Here is a 20304-nt window from a genome sequence, read left to right as displayed (position 1 = left end):
TGCCAGTCACAGTCTACTAAAGTTCCCCAAACCACACACATCCCTGGGTTGCTCGTCTTTTCAGTTCGCTGCAGCTAGCAACTGGAACGTTATGTGTTGCTACCATGCTGTGTTTCATGTGTTGCTGTCATGCTATGTTGTCGTCTTAGGTCTCTCTTTATGTAGTGTTGTCTCTCTTGTCATGAGTGTTTTGTCATATATTTTAATTTAAAATGTTTGTTTTTAATCCCAGCCCCCATCCCCGCAGGAGTGCCTTTTGGTAGGCCCTCATTGTAACTAAGAATTTGTTAAATAAAGATATACATATATATATATATATATATTACAGGTCGACCGATTAATCAGAAAGGCCGATTAATTAGGGCCGATTTCAAGTATTCATAACATTCGGAAATCGGTATTTTTGGGCACAAATTTAAATGTACCTTTATTTAACTAGGCAAGTCAGTTAAGAACACATTATTTTCAATGACGGCCTAGGAACGGTGGGTTAACTGCCTCGTTCAGGAGCAGAACAACAGATTTTCACTTTGTCAGCTCAGGGGATACAGTTAACTAGTCCAACCCATTATGACCTGCCTCTCTCCCGTTGCACTCCACAAGGAGACTGCCTGTTACGCGAATGCAGTAAGCCAAGGTAAGTTGCTAGCTAGCATTAAACTTATCTTATAAAAAAACAATCAATCATAATCACTAGTTAACTAGCTGATATTACTAGATATTGTCTAGCGTGTCCTGCGTTGCATATAATCTGACTGAGCATACAAGTATCTAAGCATCTGACTGAGCGGTGGTAGGCAGAAGCAGGCTCGTAAACATTCATTCAAACAGCCCTTTCTTTGCGTTTTGCCAGCAGCTCTTTGTTGTGTGTCAAGCATTGCGCTGTTTATGACTTCAAGCCTATCAACTCCCGAGATGAGGCTGGTGTAACCGAAGTGAAATGGCTAGCTAGTTAGCGCGCGGTAATAGCGTTTCAAAGGTCACTCGCTCGGAGCCTTCTAGTAGTTGTTCCCCTTGCTCTGCATGGGTAACGCTGCTTCGATGGTGGCTGTTGTCGTTGTGTTGCTGGTTCGAGACCTGGGAGGAGCAAGGAGAGGGACGGAAGCTATACTGATACACTGGCAATACTAAAGTACCTATAAGAACAGCCAATAAATAGTCAAAGGTTAATGAAATACAAATGCTATAGAGGGAAATAGTCCTATAATTCCTATAATAACGACAACCTAAAACTTCTTACCTGGGAATATTGAAGACTCATGTTAAAAGGAACCATGTTGTCATGTTCTGAGCAAGGAACTGAAACGTTAGGTTTCTTACATAGCACACATATTGCACTTCTTCTCCAACACTTTGTTTTTGCATTATTTAAACCAAATTGAACATGTTTCATTATTTACTTGAGGCTAAATTGATTTTATTGATGTATTATATTAAGTTAAAATAAGTGTTAATTCAGTATTTTTGTAATTGTCATTATTACAAAGAAATGCAAAAACATTGGTCCTCCAATAATCGGTATCGGCGCTGAAAAATGATAATCGGTTGACCTATTCTTATTATTTATGTGTGTGTGTGTGTGTGTGTGTGTGTGTGTGTGTGTGTGTGTGTGTGTGTGTGTGTGTGTGTGTGTGTGTGTGTGTGTGTGTGTGTGTGTGTGTGTGTGTGTGTGTATCTATCTGGGGTTAACTGTATCTAGTTTAAACCAATCTGCAAATTTCACTTTCTATCAAAACAAAAGGCAACCTGTTTGACATTTTAGCATGGCCGATGCATACACATCTTTTGTAGTCGGTCCTTTCCTCATTTTAAAAGGTATGCTTAACTTCACTAGGGTAGGGGGCAGCATTCAGAATTTTGGATGAAAAGCGTGCACAAATTAAACTGCCTGTAACTCAGGCCCAGAAGATAGGATATGCATATAATTAGTACATTTGGATAGAAAACACTCTACAGTGTCCAAAACTGTTACAATAATCAAATCAAATCAAATTTATTTATATAGCCCTTCGTACATCAGCTGATATCTCAAAGTGCTGTACAGAACCCAGCCTAAAACCCCAAACAGCAAACAATGCAGGTGTAAAAGCAATAATGTCTGTAATAACAGAACTGATATGAGGAAAAATCCAACCCGGAAGTACTATTATTTTGAAAGGCTGTTTTTCCATTGAAAGCCTATCCAGCATACTTAGGACCCGGTTCACAAGCTCTGTGGCTTCCTCTATATGTGGCCAGTCTTTAGGCATTGTTTCAGGCTTTTACTCTGAAAAATGAGGGAGATACAGCACTTTCAATCAGTGGCCAGTGGAAATTTCCATTCATCAGCCATGCGTCTGATTGTGAACGAGCCTTTCTTGTTTCTCTTTCCTATTGACGAAGCTTTTGTCCGGTTGAAATATGATGGGTTATTTATGACAAAAACAACCGGAGGTTTGATTCTAAACATCGTTTGGCACGTTTCTACTAACTTTTATTGTCTGGAATTAGTGCACGCGCCTTCTGTATTCGGATTACTGGACAAATCGAAGGATTTTGGTCATAAAGAGGGACATTATCGAACAAAACAAACATTTATTGTCCAACATGGAGACCCGGGAGTGCCACCAGATGAAGATCATCAAAGGTAAGTGATTCCTTTTAATGCTATTTCTGACTTTTGTGACACCTCTCCTTGTTTGGAAAATGGCTGTATGGGTTTCTGTGGCTAGGAGATGACCTAACATAATCGCAAAGTGTGCATTCGCCGTAAAGCATTTTTGAAATCTGACTCAGCGGTTGCATTAAGGGCTAACCCTAACCCTTATCTATAATTCCATGCTTAACACTTGTATTGTTTATCAATGTTTATGATGAGTATTTCTGTTATTTGATGTGGCTCTCTGCACTTTCACGTATGCTTGTTTGAGACAATGCATTTCTGACCATAACGCGCCAATGTAAACTGAGATTTTTGGATATAAATATTAACTTTATCGAACAAAACATACATGTATTGTGTAACATGAAGTCCTATGAGTGACATCTGATGAAGATCATCAAAGGGTAGTGATTCATTTGATCTCTATTTCTGCGTTTTGTGACTCCTCTCTTTGGCTGGAAAAATGGCTGTGTTTTTCTGTGACTAGGTACTGACCTAACATAATTGTTTGGTGTGCTCTCGTCGTAAAGCCTTTTGGAAATCGGAAACTGTGGTTGTATTTACAAGAAGTTTATCTTTAAAATGGTGGATAATACTTGTGTGTTAGAGGAATTTTAATTATGAGATTTCTGTTGTGTTGTATTTGGCGCCCTGCAATTTCACTGGCTGTTGTCGAGGTGGGACGCTAGCGTCTGGGAGTGTAAAGACTAGTCAAACTGATGGTAGGTAGGGGTGTAGAGCTGTGGGCCGGGAGTGTAAAGACTAGTCAAACTGATGGTAGGTAGGGGTGTAGAGCTGTGGGCCAGGGGTGTAAAGACTAATCAAACTGATGGTAGGTAGGGGTGTAGAGCTGTGGGCCAGGGGTGTAAAGACTAATCAAACTGATGGTAGGTAGGGGTGTAGAGCTGTGGGCCAGGGGTGTAAAGACTAGTCAAACTGATGGTAGGTAGGGGTGTAGAGCTGTGAGCCAGGGTGTAAAGACTAGTCAAACTGATGGTAGGTAGGGGTGTAGAGCTGTGGGCTGGGAGTGTAAAGACTAGTCAAACTGATGGTAGGTAGAGGTGTAGAGAGAGCTGTGGGTGTAGCACCACCTGTACAGTACCCACCTTCCAGCCTGACAACCAGGGGAACTTTGAGCTCCAGCTCACGGCAAGCCTTGGTGATGCCGTTGGCAATGATGGCACAGTTGACGATGCCCCCGAAGATGTTCACCAGGATGGCCTCCACCTGTGGCCCGGAGGACAGGAGGGTTATTATAGTCCTAGGAAATGTTCAAACTTATAACGGGTTCTCCTATGAAGTACACCTACAATTCGTCTTACACATATTGATGTCTTCATATCTGAAAATGTTTACAGTAAAGTGATAGAGGGAGAGAAAAGACTGAAACAGTAAACCTGTGGCAGACTGTGTGATGTCTGGCCAGGCAGGGTAATTACACTAACAAAACACAACAGTAATTACTCAGAACAGACTGTGTGATGTCTGGCCAGGCAGGGTAATTACACTAACAAAACACAACAGTAATTACTCAGGGCAGACTGTGTGATGTCTGGCCAGGCAGGGTAATTACACTAACAAAACACAACAGTAATTACTCAGAACAGACTGTGTGATGTCTGGCCAGGCAGGGTAATTACACTAACAAAACACAACAGTAATTACTCAGAACAGACTGTGTGATGTCTGGCCAGGCAGGGTAATTACACTAACAAAACACAACAGTAATTACTCAGAACAGACTGTGTGATGTCTGGCCAGGCAGGGTAATTACACTAACAAAACACAACAGTAATTACTCAGGGCAGACTGTGTGATGTCTGGCCAGGCAGGGTAATTACACTAACAAAACACAACAGTAATTACTCAGAACAGACTGTGTGATGTCTGGCCAGGCAGGGTAATTACACTAACAAAACACAACAGTAATTACTCAGAACAGACTGTGTGATGTCTGGCCAGGCAGGGTAATTACACTAACAAAACACAACAGTAATTACTCAGGGCAGATTGTGTGATGTCTGGCCAGACAGGGTAATTACACTAACAAAACACAACAGTAATTACTCAGGGCAGACGGTGTGATGTCTGGCCAGGCAGGGTAATTACTCAGGGCAGACTGTGTGATGTCTGACCAGGCAGGGTAATTACACTAACAAAACACAACAGTAATTACTCAGGGCAGACTGTGTGATGTCTGGCCAGGCAGGGTAATTACATTAACAAAACACAACAGTAATTACTCAGGGCAGACTGTGTAATGTCTGGCCAGGCAGGGTAATTACACTAACAAAACACAACAGTAATTACTCAGGGCAGACGGTGTGATGTCTGGCCAGGCAGGGTAATTACTCAGGGCAGACTGTGTGATGTCTGACCAGGCAGGGTAATTACACTAACAAAACACAACAGTAATTACTCAGGGCAGACTGTGTGATGTCTGGCCAGGCAGGGTAATTACATTAACAAAACACAACAGTAATTACTCAGGGCAGACTGTGTGATGTCTGGCCAGACAGGGTAAGTACACTAACAAAACACAACAGTAATTACTCAGGGCAGACTGTGTGATGTCTGGCCAGGCAGGGTAATTACATTAACAAAACACAACAGTAATTACTCAGGGCAGACTGTGTGATGTCTGGCCAGGCAGGGTAATTACATTAACAAAACACAACAGTAATTATTCAGGGCAGACTGTGTGATGTCTGACCAGGCAGGGTAATTACACTAACAAAACACAACAGTAATTACTCAGGGCAGACTGTGTGATGTCTGGCCAGGCAGGGTAATTACACTAACAAAACACAACAGTAATTACTCAGGGCAGTTGTGTGAAGAGTTGAGTGTGAGCAGAGGATTAATCATGCATGTTTGTTTATCATCTCTAATCTGTAAGAGCCACTGTGTGTGTGAATGGTGTGTGTGTGTGTGCGTGTGTGAGTTAATGATGTTTACACACTCTTCTTGGGCCAAATCCAATCTCTTTGGGTCACATTCTTGAGATCTGCATATGTAACTAAAAAAAGCCAGTGTATAGACTGAACACTGGAATACAACATATTGGTTCAAGAATTGTATTGCCATTTGATGAGTGTGCTTTTCCTGGATTCAAGTCAGACAACATTCTATATTTTTGCCATTGAATATGTCCTCTTTGAGGACACACTACATGGTGTGTGTTTGTGTGTGTTCGTCAGACAGCCATATTAATGTGGAGCAGCTGTCAATCTCCAAGGAGAAGCAGTCCTCAGGTGGAGGTGTTGTTCATCACTGTCATCTGTGACTGATACCACACTATTAGAGCCAGTACCATAACCAATAACACAGGGACAGCCATGCCAAAGACACACACATGCACTACACACGCACAGACAAAATTGCTTCTCCACAGAACATTCTGTCTATAGTGAGTGAGAGGTGGTGTGAGAGAGAGTCTCATTGGTCCAAACTTGCATAAAACAATTTCACTGTCTGCCTTACAACCTGCTACTGTAGGTGAGATCTGAAGCAGGGCCTGAATGTTCCTTTCTAAAGGTAGATGTCATCTCCACAGCCTGGAGGTGTGAGTGTGTGTTCCCCTTGGCCCTAGGTAGCTCTCGCCCCAGGCACAGACAGCAGATTGGTCTAATCCTGACACTGCCTCTGCCCAGTTACAGCATTACAATCAGACAAAATCACAGAGAGGTAGAGAGAGCGAGAGGAGAAAGAGCACGAGAGGAGAGTGAGAAGAGTACGTGAGAGGAGAGAGAGCGAGAGCAGAGTGAGAAGAGTACGTGAGATGAGAGAGAGCGCGATAGCAAGAGAGAGAGAGCAAGAAAAAGCGCGCAATAGCAAGAGAGACCGTGATAACAAGAGAAAAGAGAGCATGATAGCAAGAGGAGAGAGAGCGCGAAAGCAAGAGGAGCGAGAGAGCGCGATAGCAAGAGGAGAGAGCGCAAGAGGAGAGAGAGCGCAAGAGGAGAGAGCGGCAAGAGGTGAGAGAGCGTGAGAGGAGAGCGCAAGAAGAGAGCGCGATAGCAAGAGGAGAGAGAGAGCGCGATAGCAAGAGAGAACGAGAGCGCAATAGCAAGAGAGAACGAGAGCGAGATAGCAAGAGAGAACGAGAGCGAGATAGCAAGAGAGAATGAGAGCGAGATAGCAAGAGAGAACGAGAGCGAGATAGCAAGAGAGAACGAGAGCGAGCGAGATAGCAAGAGAGAGCGAGATAGCAAGAGGAGAGAACGAGAGCGAGATAGCAAGAGGAGAGAACGAGAGCGAGATAGCAAGAGGAGAGAACGAGAGTGAGACAGCAAGAGGAGAGAGAATGAGAGCGAGATAGCAAGAGAGAGAACGAGAGTGAGACAGCAAGAGAGCGAACGAGAGCGAGATAGCAACAGGAGAGCGAGCGAGAGCGAGATAGCAAGAGGAGAGAGAACGAGAGTGAGACAGCAAGAGAGCGAACGAGAGCGAGATAGCAAAAGGAGAGAGAATGAGAGCGAGATAGCAAGAGGAGAAAGAACGAGAGCGAGACAGCAAGAGAGAACGAGTGCGAGATAGCAAGAGGAGAGAGAGCGAGAGCGAGATAGCAAGAGAGAATGAGAGGAACGAGAAGAGAGCGAGATAGCAAGAGGAGAGCGAGCGAGAGTAGTGAGCGAGAAGAGAGCGAGAAGAGAGCATGCGAGATAGCAAGGGGAGAGTGAGCGAGAGGAGAGAGAACGAGAGCGAGATAGCACGAGGAGAGCGAGCGAAAGGAGCGAGAGTAGTGAGGGAAGTGAGCTAGAGTAGTGAGCGAAGTGAGCGAGAAGAGAGCAAGCGAGATAGCAAGGGGAGAGTGAGCAAGAGGAGAGAGAACGGGAGCGAGATAGCAAGAGGAGAGCGAGCGAGAGGAGCGAGAGTAGTGAGTGAAGTGAGCAAGAAGAGAGCGAGAAGAGAGCAAGCGAGATAGCAAGGGGAGAGTGAGCGAGAGGAGAGAGCGAGAGGAGAGAGCGAGAGGAGAGCGAAATAGCAAGAGGAGGGAGAGCGAAATAGCAATAGGAGAGAGAGCGAGAGGAGAGAGCGAGAGGAGAGAGCGAGAAGAGAGAGCGAGAAGAGAGCGAGATAGAAAGAGGGAGAGCGAAATAGCAATAGGAGAGAGAGCGAGAGGAGAGAGCGAGAGGAGAGAGTGAGCGAGAGGAGAGAGCGAGAAGAGAGAGCGAGAAGAGAGCGAGATAGAAAGAGGGAGAGCGAAATAGCAATAGGAGAGAGAGCGAGAGGAGAGAGCGAGAAGAGAGAGCGAGAAGAGAGAGCGAGAAGAGAGCGAGATAGAAAGAGGGAGAGCGAAATAGCAATAGGAGAGAGAGCGAGAGGAGAGAGCGAGAAGAGAGAGCGAGAAGAGAGCGAGATAGAAAGAGGGAGAGCGAAATAGCAATAGGAGAGAGAGCGAGAGGAGAGAGCGAGAGGAGAGAGTGAGCGAGAGGAGAGAGCGAGAAGAGAGAGCGAGAAGAGAGCGATATAGCAAGAGGAGGGAGAGCGAAATAGCAATAGGAGAGAGAGCGAGGAGAGAGCGAGAGGAGAGAGCGAGAGGAGAGAGTGAGAGGAGAGCGAGAAGAGAGAGCACTAGAAAGGGAGAGTTACAGCAAGCTAGAAAGACAGTGAGAGTAATAGATAAGAGAAAGACAGAAAGAGAGACAGGCAGAGGTCGCTGTGGCTTCTGGTGGTGAGATCTGTCAATACTCCAAGCTCTGTTGAACCTTAGCCCTGCCATTGATTTCTCCCTGTAGCTCATTAGACTATCTATACTCCAAGGACACCACACTAGGAAAGGTATATCTACACATCAACATACATATTACACTCAAGTTTAACTTTATACAATGTCACTCAAGGAAGCCCAATCAATGCCCATGATCTGACTTGTGGACCACCGTGGTGGCTCCCAGGTGTGATTACAGTGCTGTACATACTGTAACAGCACTGTTGTAGATAATCAAACTCAATAAAAATCATGTTCAGTAAGACAAGCACATCTCACAATGAATCTTTCCTTCACCATGTGGTTCAGCCGGTTTCTGGCGACACACAGAGTGATTGAAGTTTCCCATCAGCGCTTGAGGCTGATTTACAGAACACAACACAGGGATGCGCGGGGTAAAACTGGTGAATGTCCTGCTATTCTGTCTCCTCACCACTGGGGGGCAATAAATATTAAGATGCTGGTTCTGAAGCTCAGTACAAGCCCTATTCTGTTGCCATCAGCAGCACATTCTTCAATCCCAGCTCTATTCAGTAGCACCATATTTCTCCCATTCACGAGTGTCCTATTAACATCTATGTATATAAATGATACATGAGACATAATTTATGTATGCCCGCATGCAAGTAAAAGCAGTTTATAGAAATAAGGATAAAAAATAGTTGGCTTCACTTCGGTGGAGTTTTGTCATTCAAAAACATGTTAAACAGAGCAGCCCCCTAGCCCGTGTTCAAGAGTTCAACTTTCACCAAACAGGCTTTCAACGGTTGCAACACAGTTTTTGAGAAATGTTTGGTTAAGTGTGATCACTAGCCATGATTCCAATGTATCGTCTCAGAGTTAAAAGACTAGGCACACATGATCAACCACCTGCTGTCACACAGCACCGCCATGAGCAGAGGTCTAAAAGACTCTCTCTAAGTTCCTTGTATCCTCAGTGTTCAGGAAATGGATGAAGACAACACCACATTCAGAAAGCTCTGTAAATATGTCATTCACATCAAGCTTCAATGACCTTTATACTGTGAGGGGGTAAGGTGTCACCTCCGTCACCAATGTGTTGCACCTGGATGACGCGCGGGAGCCATTCTGCAAACGGTTGACGACATACTGGTTACATACTGTAGTGGCTTTAGAGACGTTGAGCTGCAGTAGAACCACAGAGCCTCTCCACCGTAGATCTGGCTCTTTAAATGTCACACTGATTAATAGCAGAAAGGAATGTTAGGGTCAATCCCTTTGGTTCAATCCCTTCTCCATTCAAAAGTCAATCTCACATGTGATCCAGTCGATTCGAGCTCGGACTCAAACTCTGACCAACCCAAAATCACACAAAGATCAATTCAAATCCACTCGGATGCAATTCAATAACATACATTGTACTACTCTCCAATTGCCCCTGTGATACTGTAGCCTCATCATTTGAGCTAGGATAAATATAGGCGATTTATTTGCTTGCAGCAGAGCATAAAGGAATAAAGTTTATTGTAACGGGATCCTTTGGGAACCTTGATGCCTGTAACGTATGAGGAGTTCTACCTGGCCCAGTGAATGATTCAAACTTCACATAATAGGATCATAGCAGCCTCTGCTCCAATACCGTCAAGGCTCTTTCACATCAAACTGCGAAAGAGCTTCACAGTAGAAACAGGCTTTTCAGCCTCCATTATCCAGCCTGCTAACTGCATTTAAGACGGGATGAAATGTAGCTTTGTAGACTCTACGCTGACAGACAGAGGAACTGCATTTAAGACTGGATGAAATGTAGCCTCGTAGACTTTACGCTGACAGACAGAGGAACTGCATTTAAGACAGGATGAAAGGTAGCCTCGTAGACTCTACGCTGACAGACAGAGGAACTGCATTTAAGACTGGATGAAATGTAGACTCGTAGACTCTACGCTGACAGACAGAGGAACTGCATTTAAGAAAGGATGAAATGTAGCCTCGTAGACTCTACGCTGACAGACAGAGAAACTGCATTTAAGACTGGATGAAATGTAGCCTCGTAGACTCTACGCTGACAGACAGAGGAACTGCATTTAAGACTGGATGAAATGTAGCTTCGTAGACTCTACGCTGACAGACAGAGGAACTGCATTTAAGACTGGATGAAATGTAGCCTCGTAGACTCTACGCTGACAGACAGAGAAACTGCATTTAAGACTGATGAAATGTAGCAGACAGACAGAGGAACTGCATTTAAGACTGGATGAAATGTAGCTTCGTAGACTCTACGCTGACAGACAGAGGAACTGCATTTAAGACTGGATGAAATGTAGACTCGTAGACTCTACACTGACAGACAGAGGAACTGAATTTAAGACTGGATGAAATGTAGCCTCGTAGACTCTACGCTGACAGACAGAGGAACTGCAAATCCCCAGTGTCAATGCATTTTATAAAACACATTCATATTTTATGCCTATGCCTCATGTTCAACACAATATGAGGATGAATGACTGGTATATACACAACATTATAACCCAACAAGTCATCCCCAAAACAACCCATGGTACCTACAAAATAGACATGAGAAACCATAATATTTCTCCCCTATAGACCTCTCAACACCTAAAAAGTGATTTTCTTGCACTAATTTGAACTAACTAACTAACCAGCCATCCATAATTGCATTTCCTCTGTCTGCCGCCAGCATCCCTGTGGTTAGTGTGTACTGCTGAATTATCACTCCGACACACATTTAGCACTGTGCTTCACACTAACAGCAGTGTACCCCTGCTGACCACTGCTAATCTGTCAGAGGAAACGCATCTCTTTTGTTGTAGCCTAGCAGATAGTCCAGAAACATCTGGAAATCCTTGGTCTCTCTGTGGCCTATTAAGGGCATTGTTCTGCTTTATCTGGTGAAAGCAGCCTCATCTGACAGGCCTGCAAGTCCAGGTCGGGGCTGCACCACCCAAAACAGGGGCTAACGGTTAACATGCAGCCTTTCCAAACGAAGACAGGGCCTACAGGCACTAATGATCTACCATGAATCAGCAGTTCAGCTGTGGTATTGGGCCCAGTTCTATTTAGGTCCCCACCACCTTCCCACAGGTAGGTGAGAGCAATAGTTTGAAAGCTCTTACTTAGCCTATTGGAGAACCCGGTGAAGCAATCACCATATAAACCAGAAGTCCTCCCTACTACATCAATGGAGCTCCCAGTTTATCCCAAATAACCGATTGAACCCACATAAAAATGACTTGTCGCTTCTGAGGACAAAAAAACACATACATGGTCAGTCATACAACACACGTGCACAGCATGGATATTAAATAGCATATGTACGTTTGTGTATAGCGCTACAAACAGCACACTTGGCCTGGACAATAAGACCGTCCATTTGATTGTAGTTCTTCTTTGTATCCTCCTCCTGGCTTTCTCTTTTGGCACCATCTTATTAAATCTAAGGGCTATTTTCCTCTCTGCAAATCCATTCCCTCTGGTGTGCTACTCTTCAGAGGGCGAGAGAGACAGACAGAGATAGAGAGAGATAGAGATGCGGGGGTATACGTGTCGTGCAGGCCTGGATGCTATTGAAGGCTGGGATTGGGCCTGGCGAGGGGGATAAGAGGGAAATAATTATCCGGGCTGTTGAAGCATGACAGCTCCTCCTCGCCCAAAGTGAAAGAGATGAAGCATTATGTCAAGAAAGCCTGCTCACAAACACATCTTGACACCGCCATCTAAAGTTTCACTTCATTTTAAGAAACCCTCAGTGACTGACGGCTGGCTACCTACGTGATCAATGGACGGGAGATGCTTCTCTACCGACACACAGGGAAAGATGGCTTTACTGAGTCTTTACTGCAAACATTGTCCCTCTTAGTAAAGCTTTAGATAAACAAATGTGTGCGCAAATGTCATTCGGAAGATATTTGTATGTGTGAAAGTATAGAAAATGTAGCTATAAAAATAGCTGTAGAAGTAGTATGATTCTGTATCAAAGACCATTCTCTCGTTTCTTCCAAATCCATGTCTTTTTCCTGGAATACCCAAGTTATTTTCCTGGAATACTCAAGAACCAGGTAGGTGACTGTCCATATGTCATGACAAATCCAGAAACCATTCATTGCATTGGTCGTCACTAGGTATCAAGAAATATAAATGTCAACAATTTGTTGAGCCCTGATATGACCTAACAGTGACATAGCACAAACCAACCCACTCTGAAAAACAATGTCCTATCCTATACAATATGTCCTTCTCTCTCTCCATCTCCTGACACATCCTGCTGTCCTGAAAAGCTCTCTATGCTGCGAGATCTGAAGATGGCCATGTCCTTCTGTTCCTCAGGCCCTGTTGCCACGTGACTGACCAGCACACTCTCTCTATGCTGAAGAAAAAAACAATCAAGGTAGAAATGGGTTTGCAGCAAGCCAGGGGAGGCACAGGCGAAGGTGGAGATGCGGGGGATGGGGGGACAACAGTGTCCCTGTGAATTGATACGGGAGCCAGTCATTTCCGCCTCAAGGTCCATCTCTCTTGTGAGAGATGTGTTGTGAAGTGTTGTGAACTGTGACAGCTGGCTCTCGGTGAACCCATCTCCCAAGTCATCCTATCACTCAGACACTTTTCAACACACTCGCCAATATGGCCAAGACAATGCAGCTATCAAGACGCTAACCACAAATTTAAAAGACACCAAACCACTCATACACACAGACCCACACACACTCAAACTAGTTGTATAATGTTATAAAACCTAATGCATTCATATTTTTATTTCACTTGTTGAATCCTTCAGTCAATGAGTAATGTACATGGCACTAAACTACCAAGTGCTCTATCAGTTTGCAGCGTACAGACAAGAGACAGTTTTCTGAAGGTCGTGGTAGGGGACAGACATCAAGGCGAAGTTAAATGTAAAGCACAGCGTTAACAATGGCATTTCATCCATCGACACAATAGGGGCTGTTTAATGTAGACAGCCTGATCTACAGAAGTGGAATAAATGCTCCTGATGACATTGGATTGTCTCATTTAGTGTCTCATTAAGTTTCTCGTTAAGTCAGTGTTAGAAAAACCAAATAAACCAATTCCAATTTGTGCTCATGTCTGCAAGCTGCTGGCCTCCATGCTCACACATGTACTTCTGCACCCCATCCATCCCACCCTGACTGAACCAACAACCCCAGCCTCTGAGCAGAGCTTTCTCCCATCCCATTGCTGTTTCCCAGGTCACATCATTCATATTCTCTCTATGCTACCAGGCACCGAGTGCTCGCAAGGAGCCCTGGGGGCCTCATCGAGTTTGGAACCCGACTTTGGAAAAGACTGAATTGCACTTTGTAGTGCACTTCACCTATCCCTTTTTTATGGAGATGGTGGCGTGCGCTGTGTTGGATCGTGTCTTTGCTGTTGAGTTTGAAGTGACTATTAAAACACAGAGGCATATCTGATGGAGCCGTCGGTCTGTCGAACGACCCTGCACTCGGTCACGTCCCTCAGCGTTTGCCACCGATAGTTTTTTAATCAGATGGGAGGGCAGAAAAAAAAATCCACAACAAGAAGGGCTCTAAAGCAAAAGTCCAATTTACCATCAGTAATCCAGGCTGGAGATTTAGTCATTTGACACTAGAATGGTTTCATGGGAAATCTATCTACTGTCAATACGTGGTCCTAAAGAGGGAGAATGCAAGCAATTTAGAGTGAAAGTGAAAAAAGTGCTCAAGTTTGCCAAGTATGAGAAGAGTAGTGAGACAGAGAATAGGTGGAAAACACATAGGAGGTCAAATCTTGACCGAAAAAAGGTCAGGTAAGAGGACAAGAGTGAGCGTGAGCAACAGGGGGACGAGATGACAGAAAGACAAGGCAATGAAAGATGGGAGACTGGCAGCAGGCAGACGCCACACGAGCGAGAGAAGGGAGCACAGAGACCAGCACTGGCAGGGGACACTGTCAGATGTCAGTCAGGGATGTAGAACTCATTTCCTGCTGCTCAACCCAGGATCTTGTGCATGTTCACACACACGATGTAGCTGCCATGGTGCGGTGATAAAGGCAGAGACTGTACAGCAGCCATATTATTCATCCCGAGGGCCGCATGTCACCGCTGACAGGCAGACATAAATATTCCTCAACCCTTTCAGCAAGGGTTAATGGCTGTCGATCAGCAAGGGAAGGGGCCAACAGAGATATGCAGGGCCACGTGTGCATACAGACACACAGTATCGCTCCATTTAAAGCACTACTGTTTGAGGGTAGCGTGAGCGCTGTTAAGATTAGACTGGAAAGGGAGACACACAGACAGCCACACACACATCCAAACCCCTCAAACTATCAGACACATACACATAGTACGCGCACAGACATTGTTAAATGTGAACAGTGATTACTATACACAATCCTCAGATATTTCTCCTTTCAATCATTGCAGAGCTCAGCCAGCAAAGTGGTGCTCTGCTCAACTCAGCTCCGAGCGAGAATTACTTTATTAAAATGAAGGAATGCATAATAGCAGGGAATGGCATACATAATCACCTCCGAGACCTAGCACAACAAACCAGCACAGAATATAACAGACCAACATTCCTACTTTGTTCATAATGCTACATGGCCAATCAAATTTTAATTTATTCTAATGTATGCACACAGAAGGTCAATTATCCAAATGATTCCAGTTCAGATTGCACCTGATCTTGGGAGACAATGAGCCATAAATGGCAGCTGGGTTGTTTTGCAAGGCAAATCATCTCCAACTTCTTTTTATCACTCTGCTTGCATAGACACACCACTTTTCTTTAGTGAAGTGCATTTGCTAATGGGTAAACAACTGGGCGTTTTAACCCACAGCACTGAAGCAGCCAGGCAGACAGACAGGTATGCATGCCTCAGCCAAAGACAGTCATATCAGTGAGTGACAAACAACAGGTCTGGATATATTACCAACCTAACCTACAGACTGTTCAGGCATGCACCCACACAAATGAAATCATATCATTTACACCTCACAGTAACATTTACTTCAGGAGCTAACAACTGAACTAGCTACATTCTTTTGATATGCGTAAACATAGTCACAGGCTCATCGTAGCGGTGAAAGAATGCAACCACCAATTAAGAACGCACACTTGTTAACGATGCTTCAAGATGTCCACCATTGTTCCTGTACCCAAGAAAGCGAAGGTAACTTAATTAAATGACTATCGCCCCATTGCACTCACTTCTGTCGTCCACCTTAACCAACATCACCACTTTCTGAGTCAAAATGCAAGCCGAGATCTACCACTCAGCCTATTTGTATTTATTACGGATGCCCATTAGCTGCTGCCAAGGCATCTAAAAAACAAGTTATTTGTTTAGATGGAGTCAAGGATATGGTTTGTATAACTCTACAAAGTCCTAGAAAAAATAGAAAAACATTACAGTGTAATCCATTTGAACAACTTTATTTGTAGATTCAATTAGTATTAGAGTTAGTAAATAATAAAGTAACTAATAAAGTCCAGATACAGCTTCTTTTGACAAAGTAGAAACTAAAATGAGGAGAATATTATAACCAGCCAGGTGTGCAGGTAAACTCATTTGCTGTGTTCCTAAAGACAAGCACCAGTGCATGAACAATAGTAACGGCTTATTGCATAAAAAAAAACTTGTGGTAATATATTCATGACAAGATATAAAAAGTCATCCGTTGATTCTATCGGACGCTGTATTGTAACCTTAGACCCGTGTTTTACACATGAATCAATCGTGTCTTCTCTTTATGCTTCAGGTCCAGACAGCACACAGCTTCGGCTGCACTCCACACAGTTTTCATGGGCCTTGAAGCTCACATGCCGGATCCATGATGAAATCTCTCCTGCTGATTGTCTTGTCAAGGCATTGCTTGTACAACACGTGTGTGTTGATAGCAGCCATGTCGAGCACGTTGTAGAATGCCGCAACAGGCCAGCTGCGAGTACCTCATTTTACAGAGTACAGTCCAGCCATCTGGTCCAGTGCATCCACACCAACCTATCACATAAAATAGAATAGAAAAGATTAGAATTATATATGATAATAATAATACTGTAAATTCAACATAATAAAAGGGATAATACACTGCATTCTGAAAGTATTGAGACCTCTTGACTTTTTCCACATCGTGTTACGTTACAGCCTAATATGTCCTCAATCTACACACAATACCCCATCAAGGTTTTTTAAAATTTTGCAAACATATTAAATATGACACACATAAATACCTTATGTAAATAAGTATCCAGGCCCTTTGCTATGAGAATCGAAATTGAGCTCAGGTGCATCCTGTTTCCATTGATCATCCTTGAGATGTTTATACAATTTGGAGTCCACCTGTGGTAAATTCAATTGATTGGACATGATTTGGAAATGCACACACCTGTCTATATACGGTCCCACATTTGACAGTACATGTCAAATGTGGGACCAAAGCCATGAGGTAGAAAGGAATTGTCCGTAGACCCCCGAGACAGGATTGTGTCGAGGCACAGATCTGGGAAGGGTACCAAAACATGCCTGCAGCATTGAAGGTCCATGAACACAGTGGCCTCCATCATTATTAAACGGAAGCAGTTTGGAACCACCAAGAATCTTCCTAAAGCAAATGTGGGAGAAGGGCCTTGGTCAGGGAGATGACCAAGAACCCGATGGTCACTCTGACAGAGCTCCAGAATTTACATATAGACCCAGTCAAAAGTTTGGACACCTACCGGTACTCATTACAGGGTATTCCTTTATTTGACTATTTTCTACATTGTAGAATAATAGTGAAGACATAAACTATGAAATAACACATATGGAATCATGTAGTAACCATAAAAGTGTTAAATCAAAATATGTAATATTTTAGATTCTTCAAAGGAGCCATCATTTGCCTAGATGACAGCTTTGCACTCTCTTGGTATTCTCTCAACCGGCTTCACCTGGAAAACTTTTCCAACAGTCTTGAAGGAGTTCTGAGCACTTTTTTGGCTGCTTTTCCATCACTCTGCGGTCCAACTCATCCCAAACCATCTCAAATGGGTTGAGGTTGGGTAATTGTGGAGGCCTGATCATCTGATGCAGCACTCCGTCACTCGCATTCTTGGTCAAATAGCCCTTACACAGCCTGGAGGTGTAAAATAAATGATAGACCCTCTAAGCACAAACCAGATGGGATGGCATAAAGCTGCAGAATGCTGTGGTAGCCACACTGGTCAACTGTGCTTTGAATTCTAAATAAATCACAGACAGTGTCACCAGAAAAGCACCCCCATACCACGTCCTCCATGCTTCATGGTGGGAACTACACATGCAGAGATACTCCGTTCACCTACTCTGCGTCTCACAAAGACACAGCAGCTGGAATCAAAAATCTCCAATTTGGACTCATCAGACCAAAGGACAGATTTCCACCGGTCCATTGCTCGTGTTTCTTGGCCCAAGCAAGTCTCTTCTTATTGGTGTCCTTTAGTAGTGGTTTCCTTACAGCAATTCAACCATGAAGGCCTGATTCACGCAGTGTCTTCTGAACAGTTGATGTTGAGTTGTGTCTGTTACGTGAACCCTGTGAAGGATTTATTTGGGCTGCAATTTCTGAGGCTGGTAACTCTAATGAACTTATCCTCTGCAGCAGAGGTAACTCTGGGTCTTCCTTTCCTGTGGCGGTCCTCATGAGAGCCAGTTTCATCATAGCGCTTGTTGGTTTTTGCGACTGCTCTTGAAGAAACTTTCCATATTGACTGACTTTCATGTCTTAAAGTAATGATGGACTGTTGTTTCTCTTTACTTATTTGAGCTGTTATTGCCATAATATCGACTTGGTCTTTTACCAAGTAGGGCTATCTTCTGTATACCACCACTACCTTGTCACAACACAACTGATTGGCTCAAACGCATTAAGGAAAGAAATTAAAATTAATTCCTGGTGACTACCTCATGAAGCTGGTTGAGAGAATGCCAAGAGTGTGCAAAGCTGTCATCAAGGCAAAGGGTGGCTACTTTGAAGAGTCTCAAATATATTTTGATTTGTTGAACACTTTTTTGGTTACTACATGATTCCATGTGTTATTTCATAGTTTATGTCTTCACTATTATTCTACAATGTAGAAAATAGTCAAATAAAGGAATACCCTGTAATGAGTACCGGTAGGTGTCCAAACTTTTGACTGGGTCTATATGTAAATATGTTTATTTAATTAAAAAAAAATACATTTGCAAAAATGAAAAAAAAAAGTTTTTGCTTTGTCATTATCAGGTATTGGGCGTAGCTTGATGGGAAAAAAACACATTTTAAATCAATATTAGAATAAGGCTGTCACGTAACAAAATTTGGAAAAGTCAAGGGGTCTGAATACTTTCCCAATGCACTGTATTTGGTGATTGGCAGATGGAAAGGTTATTTGTATATGGCAGAGATCTATACCTTTGTGCAATTGTAGTCTGTTGCCATCTCTGATATCTTCTTCTGGTCACTGCCGATGGCAACAGTTGGATGCATGGTGCTGAGGATGCAAACACTTATTTATTTTCCATCTGTCCACCGTGTGTATGTTGTTTTGTGCAGAGGGGGGTAGCTCCGGCCTTTGTTTGTTCCCTGTTCCCGAGCAGGCTAATCTACTTTGCAATCAACTTGTCTGCCAGGGAAATTCATGTGAAGAAATTGTCTATGGTCACATGGCTGCCTTTGCCCATGTAAGGCGCCATGAGTCTCAAATCCACAGTCTCAGACAGTCACTCACCCCATGGCCTGGTTTTGACTTTGAGCAGATATGGAAAGCCATTGAGCAAGTACTTGGTGGCTAACCAAAACTGAAGTCACATGCACCATTACCAGTCACATGCACCACTACCAGTTTCTATCTGTTTCTTTATCACCCATTCATCCATTGACGACAGAATAACATATTTACATTTTATTATGAGTTGTCATAGAAATGGCAGAATATGCTCTTTCAGATACTATATAGAAATCAAAATGTTTTACCTCCATGTGGCCCATGTACATGTGAAGGAAGATTTGATAAAGCAATGCTCCTGTTCCTGAATCTGTCAATAAGATGTGCCCATCTCTTCATGTACAATTTGATAACTGATAGACCTAATATTGTCACTCACCAGATTATTGTCAATTTAATCTTGTCTGTAGATTAACTCTTATTATCTGTGAAATTAGTTTCAGTATAGTTTAGGTGTAGTTTCCAGTATAGTTTAGGTGTAGTTTAGGTGTAGCTTAGGTGTGTGTAGGTGTAGTTTCAGTATAGTTTAGGTGTAGTTTCCAGTATAGTTTAGGTGTAGTTTCAGTATAGTTTAGGTGTAGTTTCAGTATAGTTTAGGTGTAGTTTCCAGTATAGTTTAGGTGTAGTTTAGGTGTAGCTTAGGTGTGTGTAGGTGTAGTTTCAGTATAGTTTAGGTGTAGTTTCCAGTATAGTTTATGTGTAGTTCGGGTGTAGTTTCAGTATAGTTTAGGTGTAGTTTCGATTGTCCAGCAGGCCGCCTGGCATAGTTTGTTTCCTGCTCATCATCTTCAAAAGGGTCAAGGATATATTTTGCACTATTCTAAAGGCCTACTGCATAATTTTCCTTATAATAAATTACATGAGTAATAGAGTTACAGTAAATAAAACAGTCCTGTAAACTGCTACATTTTACAAAGTAAAACATAAAAGAGAATGTTATCAACTTGCAAGGCATATGCAGTCAAATTATTAACATGAGCACTAACCGTGATAAATAAGCATAAGACAAACATCATTATCACATTATTGTTGTTCTAAATTAAATCAACCTCATCATTCAGTTAGGCCTAATTTAAATTTGATTGTGAAGTAACTTGCACAATTATCTCCCATTCCATCCATTTGTCATTCATTCAGTGGGCTGGGATCCTTTTCTTCGCTGGATAGTCAAGAAAATGTTTTGCATGCTTTCCTTTCCCTCGCAATACATTTGATTGATAATAAGATTATAGTAAATAAAACTGTCCCATAAGAGCTTCTTT

General features: G+C 43.1%; 1 protein-coding gene across 1 annotated transcript in view; it reads right to left on the bottom strand.

The window, feature by feature from the left end:
- The window catches only part of suclg2 (succinate-CoA ligase GDP-forming subunit beta), a 131686-nt gene that overhangs the window by 4905 nt on the left and 106477 nt on the right, over window positions 1-20304 (bottom strand). The window contains exon 10 of the mRNA XM_052526740.1: window positions 3748-3868. Within this exon, the coding sequence (XP_052382700.1) occupies window positions 3748-3868 (121 nt within the window). The remainder of the gene's footprint in view (window positions 1-3747; window positions 3869-20304) is intronic.

This window comes from Oncorhynchus keta, chromosome 10, assembly GCF_023373465.1.
Source record: "Oncorhynchus keta strain PuntledgeMale-10-30-2019 chromosome 10, Oket_V2, whole genome shotgun sequence".
Taxonomy (NCBI): domain Eukaryota; kingdom Metazoa; phylum Chordata; class Actinopteri; order Salmoniformes; family Salmonidae; genus Oncorhynchus; species Oncorhynchus keta.
This window is presented reverse-complemented; position numbering and strand designations above follow the sequence as displayed.